Below are 16478 nucleotides of genomic sequence, written 5' to 3' on the forward strand. Positions count from 1 at the left end.
TTTGTGTGTGTGGGATCCTCTGGTCCTGGATCCGCAGAGGGTCCCCCTCAAGGAGAACCCAGAGCAGGTTTCCACCCTCACACTGACCTGGTTTTAAAGGTGAGAAATAGATCAGAGGCTGAAATGGGTGGTGTGAACAGACAGGATGGAATTGAACCATGCTCGCCACTGAAATGTTACAAATGTCATTCTTCTTTATTTTTCCCCTCCCTTAAAGTTCAGACCTTTGGGCTCTTGGATGCATAATATACCAGCTTGTGGCAGGACTGCCACCGTTCCGAGCTGGGTAAGAGACCCACACCCCATCCCCCTCCTAGCCCTTTGCAGCAGCCTGACAGAGAAGTGGGAGGGGGCAGTCCCAGGGTTAGGGCAGGGTGGGGGGAACTTTTATGACGGCTCTTTAGTGAACATGGTGGCTCTCTGGGGAGAGAGGGAGACGGCTGTCCCAGGAAAGTACAGCTCTGTACTGGGGAGGTTTGTGTGACCCTGCCCAGAATGATGGCTTTTCTTATTTTACAGAAATGAATATCTTATATTTCAGAAGATCATTAAGTTGGAATATGACTTTCCTGAAAAATTCTTTCCTAAGGCAAGAGATCTTGTGGAAAAACTTCTGGTAAATATTTCGAATTTTCTTCTGGTAGGATGATCCAGTAGCCACACCCTGAGTCCCTCTGAACTTGTGGTCAGAGGGCCTTTCCTTGGAGGCACCTATGTTTAATAAAAGGGTGTTTTACGGTTGATAGTGATTGTAGGTAGATGCATATCTTCAGTCTTATCCCGTCAGGCATTTTCAGTTTCCAAGTGCCTGATTCTTGAGCTTAATAAGATAGGAAATTACTGTATCACTTTGCATTTGCTCATCAACACACACACCATTTTAAGTTACCAGACACTGGAGCAGCTCGTCGTGCTGCAGTGGCAGGTGGCTGTAAATTCTACTTAGCGACATCTGTGAGTATCAACTTTAGAGTCAGCTACATGAAGGTGCTAAAGATCAACCCAAGTTATATAGCAAAGGTAAACAGATTTACCCAGGAAGGGAGTGTCTGTTTATGTTCTAGAAACTGTAGTGTCCCTCCCCCTGGTGTGTTTTGGCTCCAGACCTTCCATTCACTTGATTTGGGGGAGCAGGGTCAGTCAGCCTCTTCCCACCTGTCCCTTGTGTGTCTGTCCCCTCAGTGGGAGAGTGCGTTGGATCCTCTGTGGGTCTGGGGGGGCAGCCGAATTCTGGAGGAGCTGGCTGTGGGGTCCTTTGAGACCATGTGCAGGCGGGGGACCCAAGGCACTTTACTCCCCGTCTGTGATAGCTTCTTGTTCACGTAAACTCTTCATTCTCTTATTAAAGCCAGTGAGTTCCTCTTTTTCCTGTTTTAGGATTTTAAGAGAATACTTGCTGCTATTCATTAACTTTTGATGTCGTGATTCATTTTCACCTGTGGGGGGAGGGGCAGAGACTCCGGAGAAGTGAAAGCTGTGCGTGGCCACCCCCTCACCCCCGACAGTGACTCAGTTGTCCCCAGCACACTGTGCCCTTCCTATTTCCAGGAGATCCCAAGAATTGAAAAGAACTACTCAGAAATAATTTTTTTTTGTCAGAATTACTTTTTAACCCCGACGCTGACTTGACTTCTATTTAAGGTTTTAGATGCCACAAAGCGATTAGGCTGTGAAGAAATGGAAGGGTACGGCCCTCTGAAAGCTCATCCGTTCTTTGAGTCCATCACGTGGGAGAACCTGCATCACCAGACGCCTCCGAAGCTCACAGCTTACTTACCGGCCATGTCGGAAGATGATGAGGACTGCTACGGCAATGTAAGCTAGCGCGCCAGGGCCGAGATGGGTCCTGCTGGCCCGCCTGGGAAGTGGCTTCTCTGGGCAGGGCCAGGGACCCCAGGTGGTGGGATGAGTGGCTAAAGGGGGAGCCAGTGTAGATCCGTGGAGGGGGAGGGGCAGTGAACACTCTGTGGCCCGAGTCTGAGTCCCTCACTGAGACTGGGGCCGAAGAGGCTTACGTCTGCCCCGAGTGCAGATCGCCAGGTGCGTGCATCCCTTTCTCATTTCCTCTAGTTAATTTTTGCCCAAAGCGGTCAAACCAGAGCCTGGGCGCTGATTCTCCTGGTGGGCTTCTGTCTTCTGGTTTTGGCTGATGTCCTTGTAATTTTGTATCTGAAGACATTCCGGAATGCCTCTGGTATTTCCCAAAGAATCCCAGGGTGCTGCTGCTGCTTTGAACTTTTGGGGGATGTAGTGTTGAGGATGGACACTGGTCACTGTCGGCTCTTGGTGCCTGGTACAAGCGGGACAGTGGTGCAGGCCTGAGGAATGAGGCACCCTGGGGTCTGAGGGAAGCTCAGACATAGGGTCTTCAGTATACTTTGTCCTTTAAACTTTCCTTATGGACGGTGTGGAACATGCAGAAATGGGCGGAGGAGGATGGTGAGCTGCAGTGTGTCCGTCACCACCTCCAGGTCACCCTCCACCAGGACCCCCATATTTACATGTAATGTCAGGTGTTTTGATTATCAGCCATAGTCCATATTTCTGGTTTGATTTCTGTCATTGTGGCTTATTGTAACCAGTTATCATATATAGAGTTCTGCCTCAGTTGACTGAGGAATTCTAGAGTTCACGTAAAAGTCATCCAAGGCTAAGTTAAAATTACAACTGGCATCACCTCTTGGAGATCAAGAGACCCCTATGTCTCCTACCTACTGTTTTAAGCAACACATCCCTCCCTTTTTTGCCCTAAAATATCCTTTATGCCCATACTTGAATTGAGCCAGATGTGGAGTGCCATCTGTGCTCCCCCCTGACTTGCTTCTCTACCTCAGTGGTCACAGCTTTCCACAGCCTCTGCGTGTGCAGACTGCAAAGGGCTCCCTCCCTCGGCCCTAGTTGCCGACCAGGCCCTTGGGCCCTGATGTCGTTCTGGGGTCATGACCGGCAGGCACGGGCGGGGTCCCCAGGGCCTTTGGCAGGGGTGTGCCAGGGGAGCAGCATGCTCTGCTGGCCAGGCTCTGAGGGAGCCACTGGGGCCCCGGTTGTCTCAGGTGTCAGTGCCCAGGGAGTCTGGCTTCATGGGCGTGTGCGTACTCTTGAGTGTCTGTTGCAGGCCCTCTGCTATTCCATCATGTTTGCCATGTTGAGAGCTCTGGCTTCTCGGTACTCAAGTGTCGCCATCTTAATCCTGATCCTCCAGGGCAGCATGGGGCTCAAAGAGGCCAGCAGGCCGCAGGTCCCGGGCCTCCCATTCCTGTAGGTTAACACTGAGGATAAGCTCCTCTTTGGGGCGAGCAGCTTCTGACATTGCCATCAGAAGGGGGGTGCAGGGCAGGCTGGATCCAGCCTGAGGCTGGTGGTCTACTGTGTAGTAGAGGAGAAAGCTGGGCTGCGTGTCGGTGACTCGTCTCCCACGGCCTTCGGGGTGAGAGCTTGCTGGGTGTACGATAGGTCAGAGTGTGTCTGGATCTTTGGACTGGAGGGAAGTCCAGGCGCTGTTCTCACTTTTCCCTCTTCTCTGTGCAGTACGACAATCTCCTGAGCCAGTTCGGCTGCATGCAGGTGTCGTCGTCCTCCTCCTCCCACTCCCTGTCCGCCGCGGACGCGGGGCTGCCCCAGAGGGTGGGAAGCAACATCGAGCAGTATATCCACGACCTGGACACTAATTCTTTTGAACTGGACTTACAGTTTTCTGAAGATGAGAAGAGGTTGTTATTGGAGAAGCAGGCCAGCGGAAACCCTTGGTAAGAACGTACAGCTGTAAGCAGCGCCCCATTTAGAAATGCAGGGTGGAACAGCAGGGATGAACGCCAGCCGTGGTAACTGACAGAGCTTGGGCATCCTACCTTCGTCACCATTGCTGTAAAGGCTCCGCTCCCTCCCGCCTCACACAGCTGCCTTTCTGTAGATGAGGACCCTCAAAGTGTCCAACTGGAAGTGGGTGTTTGGAGGGCCGGCTGGGTGGTGAGTGGGTTTGGGACTCTCCGGGCTCTGGCCCTTGGGACTTGGCGGGCCAGGCACGCCAGCAACTGTGTTGGGACCTGGATTCACCGTGATTTAAATAACCGCTGCCCAACAGCCTTTCCTGCCCTGGAGCGTTCAAGAAATGGACCCATGTGATTGGCGTTTGTGTTCTTTTCGATGCAAACATCTTCCATGTTTATTGGCCATTTGTATTTATTTTTTGAGGTTCGTTTGTATCCTTTGACTCTTTTTTTCTTGTATGTTTTGCATCTTTCTAAAATTGACTTTTCAGAGCCATAGATATGAAGACTCTGTTTATTTTGCAAACTTTTTTTTTCAGTTTATCTCTTCATTCTATTTGTGCATTTTTGGTGGGGGGAGTTGCAGATTCTTACAAAGTTGAACCTGTTTGTGTGTTTATTTTCTGCTTTCCATCTTGGTCCTGTTGAGAAGAACTTCTCCACCTAGACATTTTCTTCAAGCATGTTTATGGTTTCACCTTTTGCACAGGCAGAGAGGAGCCTGGGTGGGGGTGGGGAAGGAGGCTTAGAGGAAGAGAGGCCACCTGGACATGGGCGCCATTGTGTGGAGGAATGGGGATGGGGGGCGCAGAGGAAAAGTGGCAGGTGGATGAGGCTAGGATTTTGTACAATTAGAAATGATTGTCTCTAGGGACTTCCCTGGTGGTCCAGTGGTTAAGACTTCGCCTTTCAATGCAGGGTGTGTGGGTTCGATCCCTGGTTGGGGAGCTAAGATCCCACATGCCTCGTGGCCAAAAAACGAAAACATAAAATAGAAGCAATACTGTAACACATTCAATAAAGACTTTAAAAATGGTCCACATCGGGCTTCCCTGGTGGCGCGGTGGTTGCGAATCCTCCTGCCGATGCAGGGGACACGGGTTCGTGCCCCGGTCTGGGAAGATCCCACGTGCCGCGGAGCGGCTGGGCCTGTGCGTCTGGAGCCTGTGCTCCGCGACGGGAGATGCCACAACAGTGAGAGGCCCGCGTACCACAAACAAACAAACAAAAAAATGGTCCACTTCAAAAACCAAAAAAATGGTCATCTCTAGAAAAGTGAGTGTACCTCTTGGCCAGCTGAAACAATCTCCAGTTCTTGGGGGCTTACGTTCCCTGCAATGGTGTTCCGAGGAGCCCCAACGTGTACCGAGCAGGAGGCAAGGGCTCCTGCTGGGCGCCTTGCTCTGAGCAGGTCCATGCGCCAGGTTGTGATCCCTGAGAAGGGCCTGCTGTGTCCTCCCCACAGGCTTGGCCGGGTGCAGAGCGCAGCCGAGAAGCACTGTTGCTGGCATGGGGGTGGCTACTCAGAAGGCCCATGTGCCCCGCCCAGGGCATTTTCAGAGGCCCTGGGCAGCCCGGGCCCTTCAGCCTGCAGTTCCCGGCAGGACAGAGCAACTGGTGGCCGATCAGGCCCTGCAACCTCTCACCCACTCTTTCTTTTTTTCCGCGCTCTCTTCCCTTTCCTCCCAATTCAGTCCTATTTGGAAGCTGACGACTGTGGAAAGCTTAAGGCATCACTCATTTGGTCAGTGGAGATCCCTCAGGCACATTCTTTAGAATGGTGATTCTCAGTGTCTGGCCCATGGACCATAATAATCATTCTGTAATAATACTAAGATGGTGTTTGCTTTTCTACTTTTATTTTCTATGAATGTACAGTGGAGTTTTTCAGAAGCTACACACTGTAGGATGACATTGCTTTGACAGCTAATGGAATTTGTGTTTTCTGTCTTTTGAATCTTCTAAAGAAGTAGGTTTATGGTATAAATATGTGCACTTTTAGACATTAATAAGTTCTCAGTATTTCTGCTGGGCTCTTACTAGCTATTTTCACTATACCTCCTATAATTATTGTAACTTCCTATCATCAAGTAAGTTACCGCTTTGCAATCCTGAAATTTTTCCTGTGCCCACATGGAAACACAGTGAAGAAGTAAGTATACGTTGAGTTGTTTGGCAGTATTATTTTAAAATTTCTCAAAAACTTTAATAATTTCTATCTGCAACTTATTTTAGATTTTAATGATATATTCTAAAACAAAAGAACATTTATGTTTTTCATATTTGAGTATAGATCATTGACTTAAAAAGGGAGAAGACTTGCTTTCCCACCCACAGTAGCATCACCTCAGTCTAAAGATGCAAAAAGAAGACACTGGGTTCTCTGACTCATGGAAGGAAGGAATCTACTCCAGAGAAACTAGGCAAAACTGTAAATATGAAACAGAAATAGGACAAAAGGCTGTCTTTCCCTGGCTTTATAGATGTGAATACCTTTCTGTGTTGTGTCTATGAATAGAATGTCTTTGCATGCTATTTTGGTGCCAGTTAAGTTGCAGCATCATTTAGAGACCAGTCAATTCAGAATTTTAAAGATACAGGAATTGAATATTCTAAGTGTACGCATGATGAGCTCTTTCAGAGCCAAACATCAGAAAGCCTCTGGAGCGCCTTACCGGAGGAGTTAGGTGGGGCAGCGGGAGGAGTCACACAAGCTGGGAGGCTGAAGAGCCTCGGGCCATTGACCCTGCTGAGTGAATGCCATTGATGCAGATGAGAGCCACTGAGAGGAATCCTGGCCACAGCCGTGGTCCATGATACGATAGGATACGATATGATACCATACAGTGACTCTGGATTAAAGATGTGGCTGCGGAGGACACAGGGAGTGAGTTGGTATCTCTACCTCCATATTGTTTTTTTGCCTACCAAGTGGATGAATCTACAGATGGGACTAGACTCACTGCTTTACTTGTATTTGTCCGGTGTTCACCCCAACTTACCATCAAAGAAAGATGGTTCTTTTACCTTTTACCTAAGTACTTGGCAGAAAGCACAAGTTGTGCTGAGACAGTCCGTGTTGAGCACCTCTTTTGAATTTCACAGTTTGTTCTGGAACAAACATGTTGACATGTGCAGTGATGGTGCAGGAGCAACGGTGGGTAAAACTGTCAGTGCCAGGTCATGAATCCTGGCCATGGCACCAGGTGGTGCGAGAAGAGCTGGCTCTTCACAGCCCCACGATCACAGGGGCAGAGGAAAAGACAACAAGCCAGCCTCACTTAGGAGTGGTCATTGAAGATGACTGATTTAATTAATGTGCTGTAGAACGAAAAGGGAAGTACGCATAAAGCACTTCTGCTGCACCTCCAGGGTGACGGCTACCTCAAGAAAAGCGCTGTGTGGTGGTTTGTGCTGGGAGCTGAAGGAGCTGCTCTTTTCATGGAAGACCATTTTCACTGGAAGGTTTGACTGACAAACTGGTTGTTCAGACTTGGCTATTTGACCAACATTTTTCTGGAAAATGACTGGAATGAGCCTGTCACTTCAAGGAAAACAACTGCTGGTGTTTGTTACCAATGATAAAATCAAAACCTTCAAGTGAAAATTAGAATTGTGGGACACTTTATTCATCACTGTGAGCTTGACATCTTCCCAATATTTAAAGACTTTTTTGGGGAGAAAGGTAGCAATATTTATGAATTGATTTGTTGATATCGTAGAATGAAATTTGTCAACATTTGGAAGATCTCCATAACTCAGCGAACCACTATTTCCAGATGACCAATGTTCGGTGCTGTAAAATCATATAAGGGCAGAAGATCTATTCAAAGTGCAAGGTAGGTTGGTGGATTCAAAATGTCAAAAGTATGAAAAATTCATTCTTGGGGATTCAGATTCCACATGGCAGCTAACCTTTAAGAAACTACACTTCTGGAGTTTTGGTGTAGTATCCAAGAAGAATGCCCACAAATATCTGAAAAGGCTATTAAAATACTCTTATGATTTCTTCGTGTACTTCAGCCTGGACAGCATATCACAGTAGAGTGAAGGCAGAGGCAGATGTGAAAATCCAGCTTTCTTCTGTGAAGCCAGATGTTAAAGAGATTTGCAAAGTGTACAGCAGTGTCATGCTTCTCATTAATTACCTTCATTTTCGAAAGAAATTATTTTTAAAATTAAAAAATCATTTATGTTAATGTGGAATGAATTTATTTTGTTTTTTAATGAATTAAATATTTGAAAATGTCTGTTTTAATTTCTTATACATAAGTATCGATGCATCTAACCCAAATGAAGGAGAGCTCTTTGGGGTCTTGCATAAAGTTAGAGTATAAAGGGGTCCTGAGACCTGAAGGGTTGAGAGATGGCATTTTAGAGCAAACTGGCCATGCTCATGTGGTCCTCCCTCACCTACCTAGAAGCCCAGCGTGGATAGCCCGCCCGAGGTGGTTGTAGAGCCCGTCGGGCCCTGGCAGACTCACTTGGCTCTCCTGAAATGGCCCAAACTTGCTGGTGGCCTCAGGTTTATATCCTTGAGGTTGGTCTTCTCGGGGTTTGGGTGGGATGGGAGAGGGTGAGGAGGAGAGAACTGGCTTTGGAATCAAAAAAAGTGGGGGTTTTTACACTGTTACCCCTTGTGAAATGATGGTGGGAAAGTTGTGAGACTCTTAGCCCCTGTGTTGACATCTGTACAGAGGCAATGACAACTGTCGCCTGAATGGTGGGAGCCAGAGGCTGTGTGAGAAAGCGAGGCTGTGTTAAAGCCCTGTCTACACACTAACTACATGCTAACTATATGCTACCTACATGCTGAGAATCAGGCGTGTCTCTGACTTAGGTCTGGTTTCGGCGCTTAATCTGCAGACGGCATCTACCACCTGCCAGAGAGAAGAAGGTGCCATTGCGGGGCCGGGGCCTGGGGAGCTTTCTTTGGGAGGGTGGGAATTGACTTTCTGAAGTAAAAGGTCAAAATGATTCCTTTAAGTCCTAAACTTTTCAAAGTAGATCAATAACCGGTAGGTAGCCTGTCGTAAGCTGCTTGGTTAGTTAACTGAATGAAAGGACCGGGGTGTTTATGCTAACAGTGGAGCCTCGGGCTGCTCTGTCCACCCACTCTGCGTCCTGCCTCCTGGGCTTGTTTCACCGCAGCCATGGGGTGCAGTCGGAGCCCAGCTTTGGCCTTTCCTGCTCTGGGCCACCCGTGGTTCTCCTGTCTCTTGGGAGAAGCTGGGAGAGTGTGGTGCAGGCTTCTGCCTTGTGTCAGGAGATAGCTGGGCCCCTCCCTCTGCAGGGCTGGGAAGGGGCTTGCCTGCTTCCCTGGCTTCAAGTTCACTCATGTGACTAGTACTGCTGTGAACATTTGTGCTCCTCCTTTTTGTTTTTCTTTTCCTCCTTAGAATAAATTCCTGGGAGCCGGATTACTGCAGTATTCAGCGAGTCCTCATTTCAGGGCCGGAGGTGGCGGTGCGGGTGAGAATGCTACTCCACAGCCCCCGCCTGCGTTCACCTCACCCCAGTGCACCCCAGTAGAACGCCTGAAAAGTGGGGCTCGATTTCCTTTCTTTGTTGAGAGCCATTGAGAATTTAATTCCCTTTTGGGAATTTCCAGTTTGTGTCCTTTCTCAGTTTTCTCTCAAGGTTTTAAGCCTTTTATGTTGCTTTATGTATGCTCTCTAGAGTACAAATGTTTACTCTTTATAGGTGTTTGCTGAAAATCTTCTCCAGCCTGTTTTCATGTGAATTTTGGTTATTTTTGTAGTTAGAGATTCCTTTGGTTCCCGTGTAGTCACGTCTGTTACTCTGTATTTGGTGACTTGCTTTGTTTTCAGTGTAGATGACTGGCCCCTTCTCTTTTTCGTTCTCTTGTTTAATTTACTGTTTTAAACCATCCTTCGTGTTAACCCAGCTGAGGCTGCAAAGGCTCCCTGAGGCTTCTTCTGTCCTTGCCTGTCAGGCTGCCCTGGCGATTGGGCCCCAGCAGCCCAGATAACTGGAGGCCTTGGTGGTGCGGTCCTTAACCGGCCTGGGATTAGACTGCACTCGCCCCCCCCCCCAATAATTTAATTAAAGTCTTCCACTTATTATCAATTTGTGGTTCTTTACTACGCATACATTCTGACATAGTAGGGCCTGCTGGTTAAGGGGCTTTCCCTTCGGCCCTGTTGTTTCGGCCCTGTATTTCTTGTGCTGCAGTGACCGTCATTACATCTCCTTCTCACAAAATCTCCTTGATTTTTTTCTTTGTTTCAAGTCTTGTTTTTGTTTGGTTGGTTTTTAAATACGTCTGAGAGGAAGCATCACACTTTTCCTCATAAAGGTCATAACTTTTTTTGTTGTTATTGACATTTTTCTTAGTTGTTTTCAAAATCCATGTGATGCTGTGTCAGTTTACTTGGGCCTGGGTCCTTCGTGATGGGGCCTTGGTGTAGAAGCCCAGTGGGCTCTGGGGAGCGGGCCTTGGTCTGGTGGGTTAGGCTGGGCAGATCTGTGGGCCAGTTAAGCTCGGTGGGAGAACGTCCCAAGAGGAGCCAGGGGAAGCAGGTGGATGTGCTCAGATACTCACATGGTAAAATTGTCACTGTTTGAGGTGACAATTGTCTTATGCCTTTTACTGTTTCTACAGTAGAACCTTAGATCAGGAATTTCAGTAAAATCAGACAGAAAGTAAAGCAGTAACTGTTAGCTTTAACCAAAAGAGAGAACCTGCAGAAATTAAACTCCTACGAATCAAAGTGGACTATACTTGTTAACGACGGATATTAAGTCAAAACCTGTATTTGAAGCTTTTCCTTCTAAATTCCTGCCGTATTTGGATACAAGTGCTTTATTACTATGGTAGAAATACCAGAAAAGATGTTCTCTTTTTTTTTTTTTTTTTGATGTGGACCATTTTTAAAATCTTTTATTGAATTTGTTACAGTATTGCTTCTGTTTTATGTTTTGGTGTCTTGGCCTTGAGGCATATGGGATCTTAGCTCCCCCACCAGGGGTCAAACCCGCACCCCCTGCATTGGAAGGTGAAGTCTTAACCACTGAACCGCCAGGGAACGCCCCAGATAAGATGTTCTTAAACCAAGTTTCCCATATGGCTTTTTTAGGGATTTGTGATTCTAAACAGTGCAGTGGTTTCTGAGCGCTGAGTTGGGGTCCCAGCTTGGGGAGGTGACTTGAGAACAACAGTCTGCATCCTGAGTTTGCCTCACAGCGGCCTCCCTGCTCTGGTGGGGTTCTGCGTCTCACCCTAGCCTTGCTTAAAGTAATGAGGACTTGTGTTCCCACCACCTCCCCTCTGCCTTTCCCCTGCTGTGAAAACACTGCTGAGGAGAGGTGAGGGTAGGTGATATTTCTAGGATCTGTGGACCCTGGTCCACATACAGATTGCAAATCCTGTAAAGCAGTAGGGCTTGCATGCTAAGGTACATTTGGGTTTTCTCACGTTACTGAAGCAAAGTTCACAATGCCATCGGGGAGTTTGTTTTGAAGGGAGGAGTTTGGAGAATTTCTGTCTCTGACTCTGATATGGGTGTCTCATTCATGTTTTCTTCTTTTTATAGGCACCAGTTTGTAGAAAATAATTTAATACTAAAAATGGGTCCAGTAGACAAGCGCAAGGTAAGTTAGATTACTATGGCTCCTTGCTGTGCGTCTGTATCTTCCTCCCAGTTCTCACTGAGGATCAGGCCTTGCTCCTTGGGCTCCTGTATAACTCATTGCCCATAGCATCTTTGTCTTGGTTCCCTTTAAGAGATCATCTCTAGATTTCATAGCTGAGGAAGATTTCAGCCGTTCAGGGGAGGTATTTGAAAGCACGCAGAGGCCGTGGCAGACAGAAGTGCAGATTCTCGTTTCTGACTGGGGAGCCAGGGTTCCGATTTGTGCCCAAGGCTGGGTTCACTGAGGTCAAGGTTTCTGTCTGGTTGAGGAGGTTCTGTATGAATCCCAGCAAGTCGTTTATTACTTCATTAGAATTGTTTTTGAAAATCTTACTTATTATGTCTTATGGATTAATTAAATGGATTAACGTGTCCAAAATTATCACACTCCACAAATGTTCTCTCTCTGCTGCCACGGGCCCTTCTCAGTTCGGGCTCCCAGCCTGCATTGCTGGCCGCACTCAGCCTCCCATACCCTGGGGCATCTCTGCCATGAGAACCTCTGTGAAGGTGGCTTGTGGTGGGACTGCCAGCAGACAGGACACTGTGCCTCGGCGTGGAGCAGAGGGCAGGAGAAGCGGCAGGGGCCTGACTGCCAAGGGCAGGCCCCTCTTGGCTGACTCAGCAACAGGGTCATGTGCTGGTGTGCTGGCCTCGGGTGTGCTGCCTGTGACGCCCGGCACAGGGGCATCGGGATCCAGCTCACAGAGGGAGACAGGCCGGGCAGTGAGTGCTGCCCGCTTCTCTCTGACCTGAGGGGCTGGGTCCAGGTGAGGAGGAGGTGTGCACGCCCCTCTGTCCCAGGTGAGTGGGCAGGTGGCCGGCAGTGGTCCCTGTGCCTGGAGCTACGCTGACAGTCCAACCTCCAAGGCAGCAGTAAGTGCTGTCAGCATCCACTTCTGAGCCTTAACAAGCAGTGTCTTCTTTCTTTTTCTTCTTAATTTGCATCAGGGTTTATTTGCACGGCGACGACAGTTACTGCTCACAGAAGGGCCACACTTATATTATGTAGATCCTGTCAACAAAGTCTTGAAAGGTGAAATTCCATGGTCACAAGAACTCCGGCCAGAGGCCAAGAATTTTAAAACCTTCTTTGTCCACACGGTGAGTTTGTCCCCACGGGTTCTCCCTTGCAGGGCACTTAAGAGGCCTTTGGGCCTTTGTGCCTCCATTCAGAGCATCCAAATGCTGTGGCCCAAGGAGGCATCTGGAGTCGGGGCGCAGTGGTCTCCCCCTTTCTCACCTTCCAGGGACTCCAATGTTCATGGCTCAGTTCAGAGTTGGGCTGGGAGATGCCTGTGCTTGTTTTCAGTTTGGGAGTAACCTCAGGGAGCTATAGGTCATCACCTGTATGTTTAATTTCTGCACATATGTGGAAGGAAAAAATTCACATGCTCATGTGCTTCCAGAAGGGACTTGTGGTGGCTGCAGTGGACGGCGATTTCTTTTTACAGTTTCTCGCTGATGGGTGGAGGTGCTGGTCTTGGTGGGACTCCCTGGAGAATGTTAAACGTTTCTGTCTCTGCAGCCGAATAGGACCTATTACCTGATGGACCCGAGTGGGAATGCTCACAAATGGTGCAAAAAGATCCAGGAGGTGTGGAGGCACAGATACCAGAGCCACCCGGACGCTGCCGTGCAGTGACGCCTGCGACCCTGCACCCGCTGCAGGACGTGTGCCCAGCACGGCTCACCGCCACCTGGACACTTCCAGACCACCTGCCAGCCATCTCAAGGGGGACGCAGACGGCGGAACCTTGCAGCTTTTTTATTTAAAAGAAAAGAAAAATACCCAACCACACAAAGAACAAAACCAATAACGAAAAGGAATTCAGGGTCGCTTTGCTTGCTCTCTGTGCCATGTGGAGCTTCTCGCACTCTGCTTGCCATGGGAACCAGCATCGTACACATCCACCTGGTTCCCGCCTGGACTCGTAGACAGACTCGCGGCACCAGCTCTCCGCCACGTGCCCTGTCACCTGCTGGTCCTGCTGTGGCCAAGGGGACCACCCAGGCATGTCTCTGGGCTCTCTCTGCCCCCGGATCATCGTGGAACTAACTTTTCACCAGGGAGCCGGGCAACCTCTCTTGGGGTGGCCCCCGAGCTCTGTGGGGCAGGAGGGTTCTTGGCTTTTGTCCGTGTGCTCCTTTCTTTGTGTCCCTAGTATATGGCCTGGTCCCCACGGCCCGTGCTTGCCTCCTCAAGTAGCCCTGGCTGCGAGATTTCTGCGGTCCTTGCTGTCTGTCTGTGAGTTGTGTTGGCCGGGCAGGCTTCGGGCACTGAGAAGTAGAACAGGTTGTCCAGGTGAAATATGGAGTCGCTGCTGTGTTAGAAGGTGCCAGCCAAGCATTCCGATGTGTCATCCCTCGGAGCAGCGTTGCCCTCTGAGGTGGGGAACTGAGTACCTGCCCGGGAGGAACACCAGGTGCACCAGGAGGCGGGACTCAATGGCCTCCCCTCCCAGTGTGAGGCCAGGGCAGTGCATCAGATGGGCCTGGAGGCCTCCCTGTGGAGGAGTGAGAGCTGGTGGCCCCTCCTGAGAGTTTTGTTTGAAAGGTGGAGGGTTAAATCAGGGCTGAGAGGTGCCTGGAGTCGGCACACTGGACGGTCCTCCATCACACCCAGGCCTCATGGAGGAGGGCAGACTCCCAGCTGCCACATGCACACTTTTCCTGCTAAAGTTGAACATTCTCATAGTCTAACTCAGAGCGTTTTTACATATGCACAGTGAAAATCAAAAAGCCTTCTCATGTTGCCAGGTCATCTGGTCCCCATCAAGTGGACTTTGCCTGGGAAAAAGTGTCACTCACCTTGCATGAGGGGCAGGAACACCACACTTGAACCCAAGCCCCAGCCCGCTCTCTTCCAGTTTCAGGCTTATTTCCTTTAGCTCTTTAGAGGCTGCGCACTGCTGTGCACTTAGGATGGTCCAGGGCTTACCGGTCCGTTGATTGTCTTTGCTGCTGCCCCCTGAACAGAGAACGCCTGTCAGCCAGGCAGGGCTCAGCCATTCTTCTCTCTGCCCAGGGTGTCCCTGGGGGGCAGTCCTCAGTTCCATGTGGGAGAGGAGCAGGCGCTGGGGCCCGCAGGCTGCCGCTCACAGACATGGCTCTGTCCCCAGGGGAGGGATGACTTTGCCATTTCCTTTAGACTTTCACAAAGGCACCAACAGAACCTCCCACAGAAAAGGTCCCCTGCCTGACTACTTCCCTGTCCCTATCTCGAACGAACCATCCATCACCCTGTGTGACCACTGGTCCACATGTAGAGGAAGGATGTCTTAAACTGTTTTAGTGATATGATAGCAGTGGCTCTTAAACTAGGAAAAAGGTTCGGATGTGGAGAATCCCATGGTGCTTGGACAGGGAGAGGGGTTGGATGGGAGCAGAGGTGGGAGCCAGGTTTGCCAGGGGTTTCTGCTTGGGCTGTGTGTGTGTGTGTGTGTGTGTGTGTGTGTGTGTCGAGGATACCAAGGTGTAGGGGGTGCCTGCCCTGGGGGCGTCCCAGGGTGCCCTGGGCCTGTGGTCATAGACTGAGCCCCCTTTCCTCCTCCTCGCCTTGGAAAAGTCTTGCCTGTGTTCACATGCTTTCCAGAAAGTAGTCTTTCTTGACCCTTTCTTTCAGGACTTTGATTTCAGGCGCACTCCTGTGTTTATATTTACCCTCGTCAGAGCGTCCTCATCTGTGCGTGTGCAGTTAGGAGGGTGAGGAGCCCGCTCCTGCACAGGGTCTTTCCTGGGTGTCTGGTTGCAGGGAAACAAGCAGAGCTGATATTTGGCTTTTAAAAGAGCACTCTGCTGGGCTGCTCGGGGAGAGACAAATCTTCCCTTGCATTCTTCCCTCTGGATAGCGCCACTACCTCCTAGGCTTAACCGACAAGCTCCATCTTAACCTCCGAAACCAGAGAATAAGGGGTTCAGGGTTGAGCTCGAAGCTGGCAGAGCTGAAGTGACTGCCCAACCTGAGCCATTGACAGCTGAACCCTTCTTTGTAGGTCACCGTTCTCTGCTCAGAGTCCTCTTTCCTTTTTGTTTTTTTAAGGCCCCTATATATTCCAGTCTTACCCTGTGCTTACTCATGTCATCTTTAGTTTTATCCACCTCATCCTTTGAGCCATCATCCTGGCATGCAGGTGCCTTATGTTCTAAGACGTGGACGCAGGTGTCAGTCTCTGTACACATGCAGACATACCTAGAAATATATATAAATGTGGTCTTAACCAAGGTGAGAAAGAAAATGCCCTGGTGTTTAATAGATCCAGGAGTGTCTTACTGAGAGGGGACAAGACAGGGATAAGCACCAAAGCCAGCACCTGTCAAGCAGTGATGGTCTCACACCATGCAGCCTCTCTTGGCACAGAGTGGAGGGAGGACGGCCAGGAGGGCCAAGTCTCTGCTGGCCCAGACAGCCCGCTGTGCCTTGCCTCTCTGGGAACGTGAGGAAGCTGGGTTTGGATGGGGTTTCCTTCCCTCTGTGGACCTGACCAGGCCAGTGGGCAATGGGCAGCCCCATGTGGAGCACAAAACCCCACCCTGTGAGTGGCACCCTGCGTGCCTGCCATCCTGAACCTTGACTCGGGAGGCTGGTTACAGACTTGCTTTGGGAAAGATGGCTCTTGGGGTCATGCCAGAGCTGACAGGAGCTGCACCTACCCCAGCCCCCTTGGGGGCTACTCTGTGGTATTTGTGGTGCAGTCCTGAAGGAATTGTAGGAGACAGTCTGTGGCACAGACCCCCGAGGACAGGGTGCCAGCATGGGGTTCCAGGTGATTTTGTACTTTCTTAAAACATTTGTTTTCTGAAAAAAATCAACTGGAGGCTCAGCGCCCAGGAAAGACCACTGCGAGCATCTTGGTGCCTAGCCTGCTGCCCCCTCCTCCCCACCCGCACACGTGTGTTTGCTTTTGTAACTGAAGTGGGAACATTGCAACATGCACCATTTTGCACCCCGCTTTTTTCACTTGGTATTTATCTTAATGTCGTTCAAAAACCTTGTTTTTAATGATTGTAGAGTTTAATGGTTAATAATTTTTATCATAATTTATCTGACCATTTC

General features: G+C 49.5%; 1 protein-coding gene across 2 annotated transcripts in view; it reads left to right on the forward strand.

Annotated features, from left to right (window-relative positions):
• Window positions 1-15504, forward strand: part of PDPK1 (3-phosphoinositide dependent protein kinase 1) — a 41190-nt gene extending 25686 nt beyond the window's left edge. The window contains exons 7-13 of one of the 2 annotated variants that reach the window (XM_028497989.2): window positions 218-286; window positions 520-616; window positions 1642-1815; window positions 3691-3746; window positions 11324-11381; window positions 12374-12526; window positions 12951-15504. In XM_028497989.2, the coding sequence (XP_028353790.1) occupies window positions 218-286; window positions 520-616; window positions 1642-1815; window positions 3691-3746; window positions 11324-11381; window positions 12374-12526; window positions 12951-13067 (724 nt within the window). In that variant the 3' untranslated portion in view covers window positions 13068-15504. Of the gene's footprint in view, window positions 1-217; window positions 287-519; window positions 617-1641; window positions 1816-3528; window positions 3747-11323; window positions 11382-12373; window positions 12527-12950 lie in introns of both variants that reach the window. The other variant, XM_028497988.2, reaches the window with a different exon arrangement.
• Window positions 15505-16478: the final 974 nt, after the last annotated feature.

Source organism: Physeter macrocephalus, chromosome 14, assembly GCF_002837175.3.
Source record: "Physeter macrocephalus isolate SW-GA chromosome 14, ASM283717v5, whole genome shotgun sequence".
Taxonomy (NCBI): Eukaryota; Metazoa; Chordata; class Mammalia; order Artiodactyla; family Physeteridae; genus Physeter; species Physeter macrocephalus.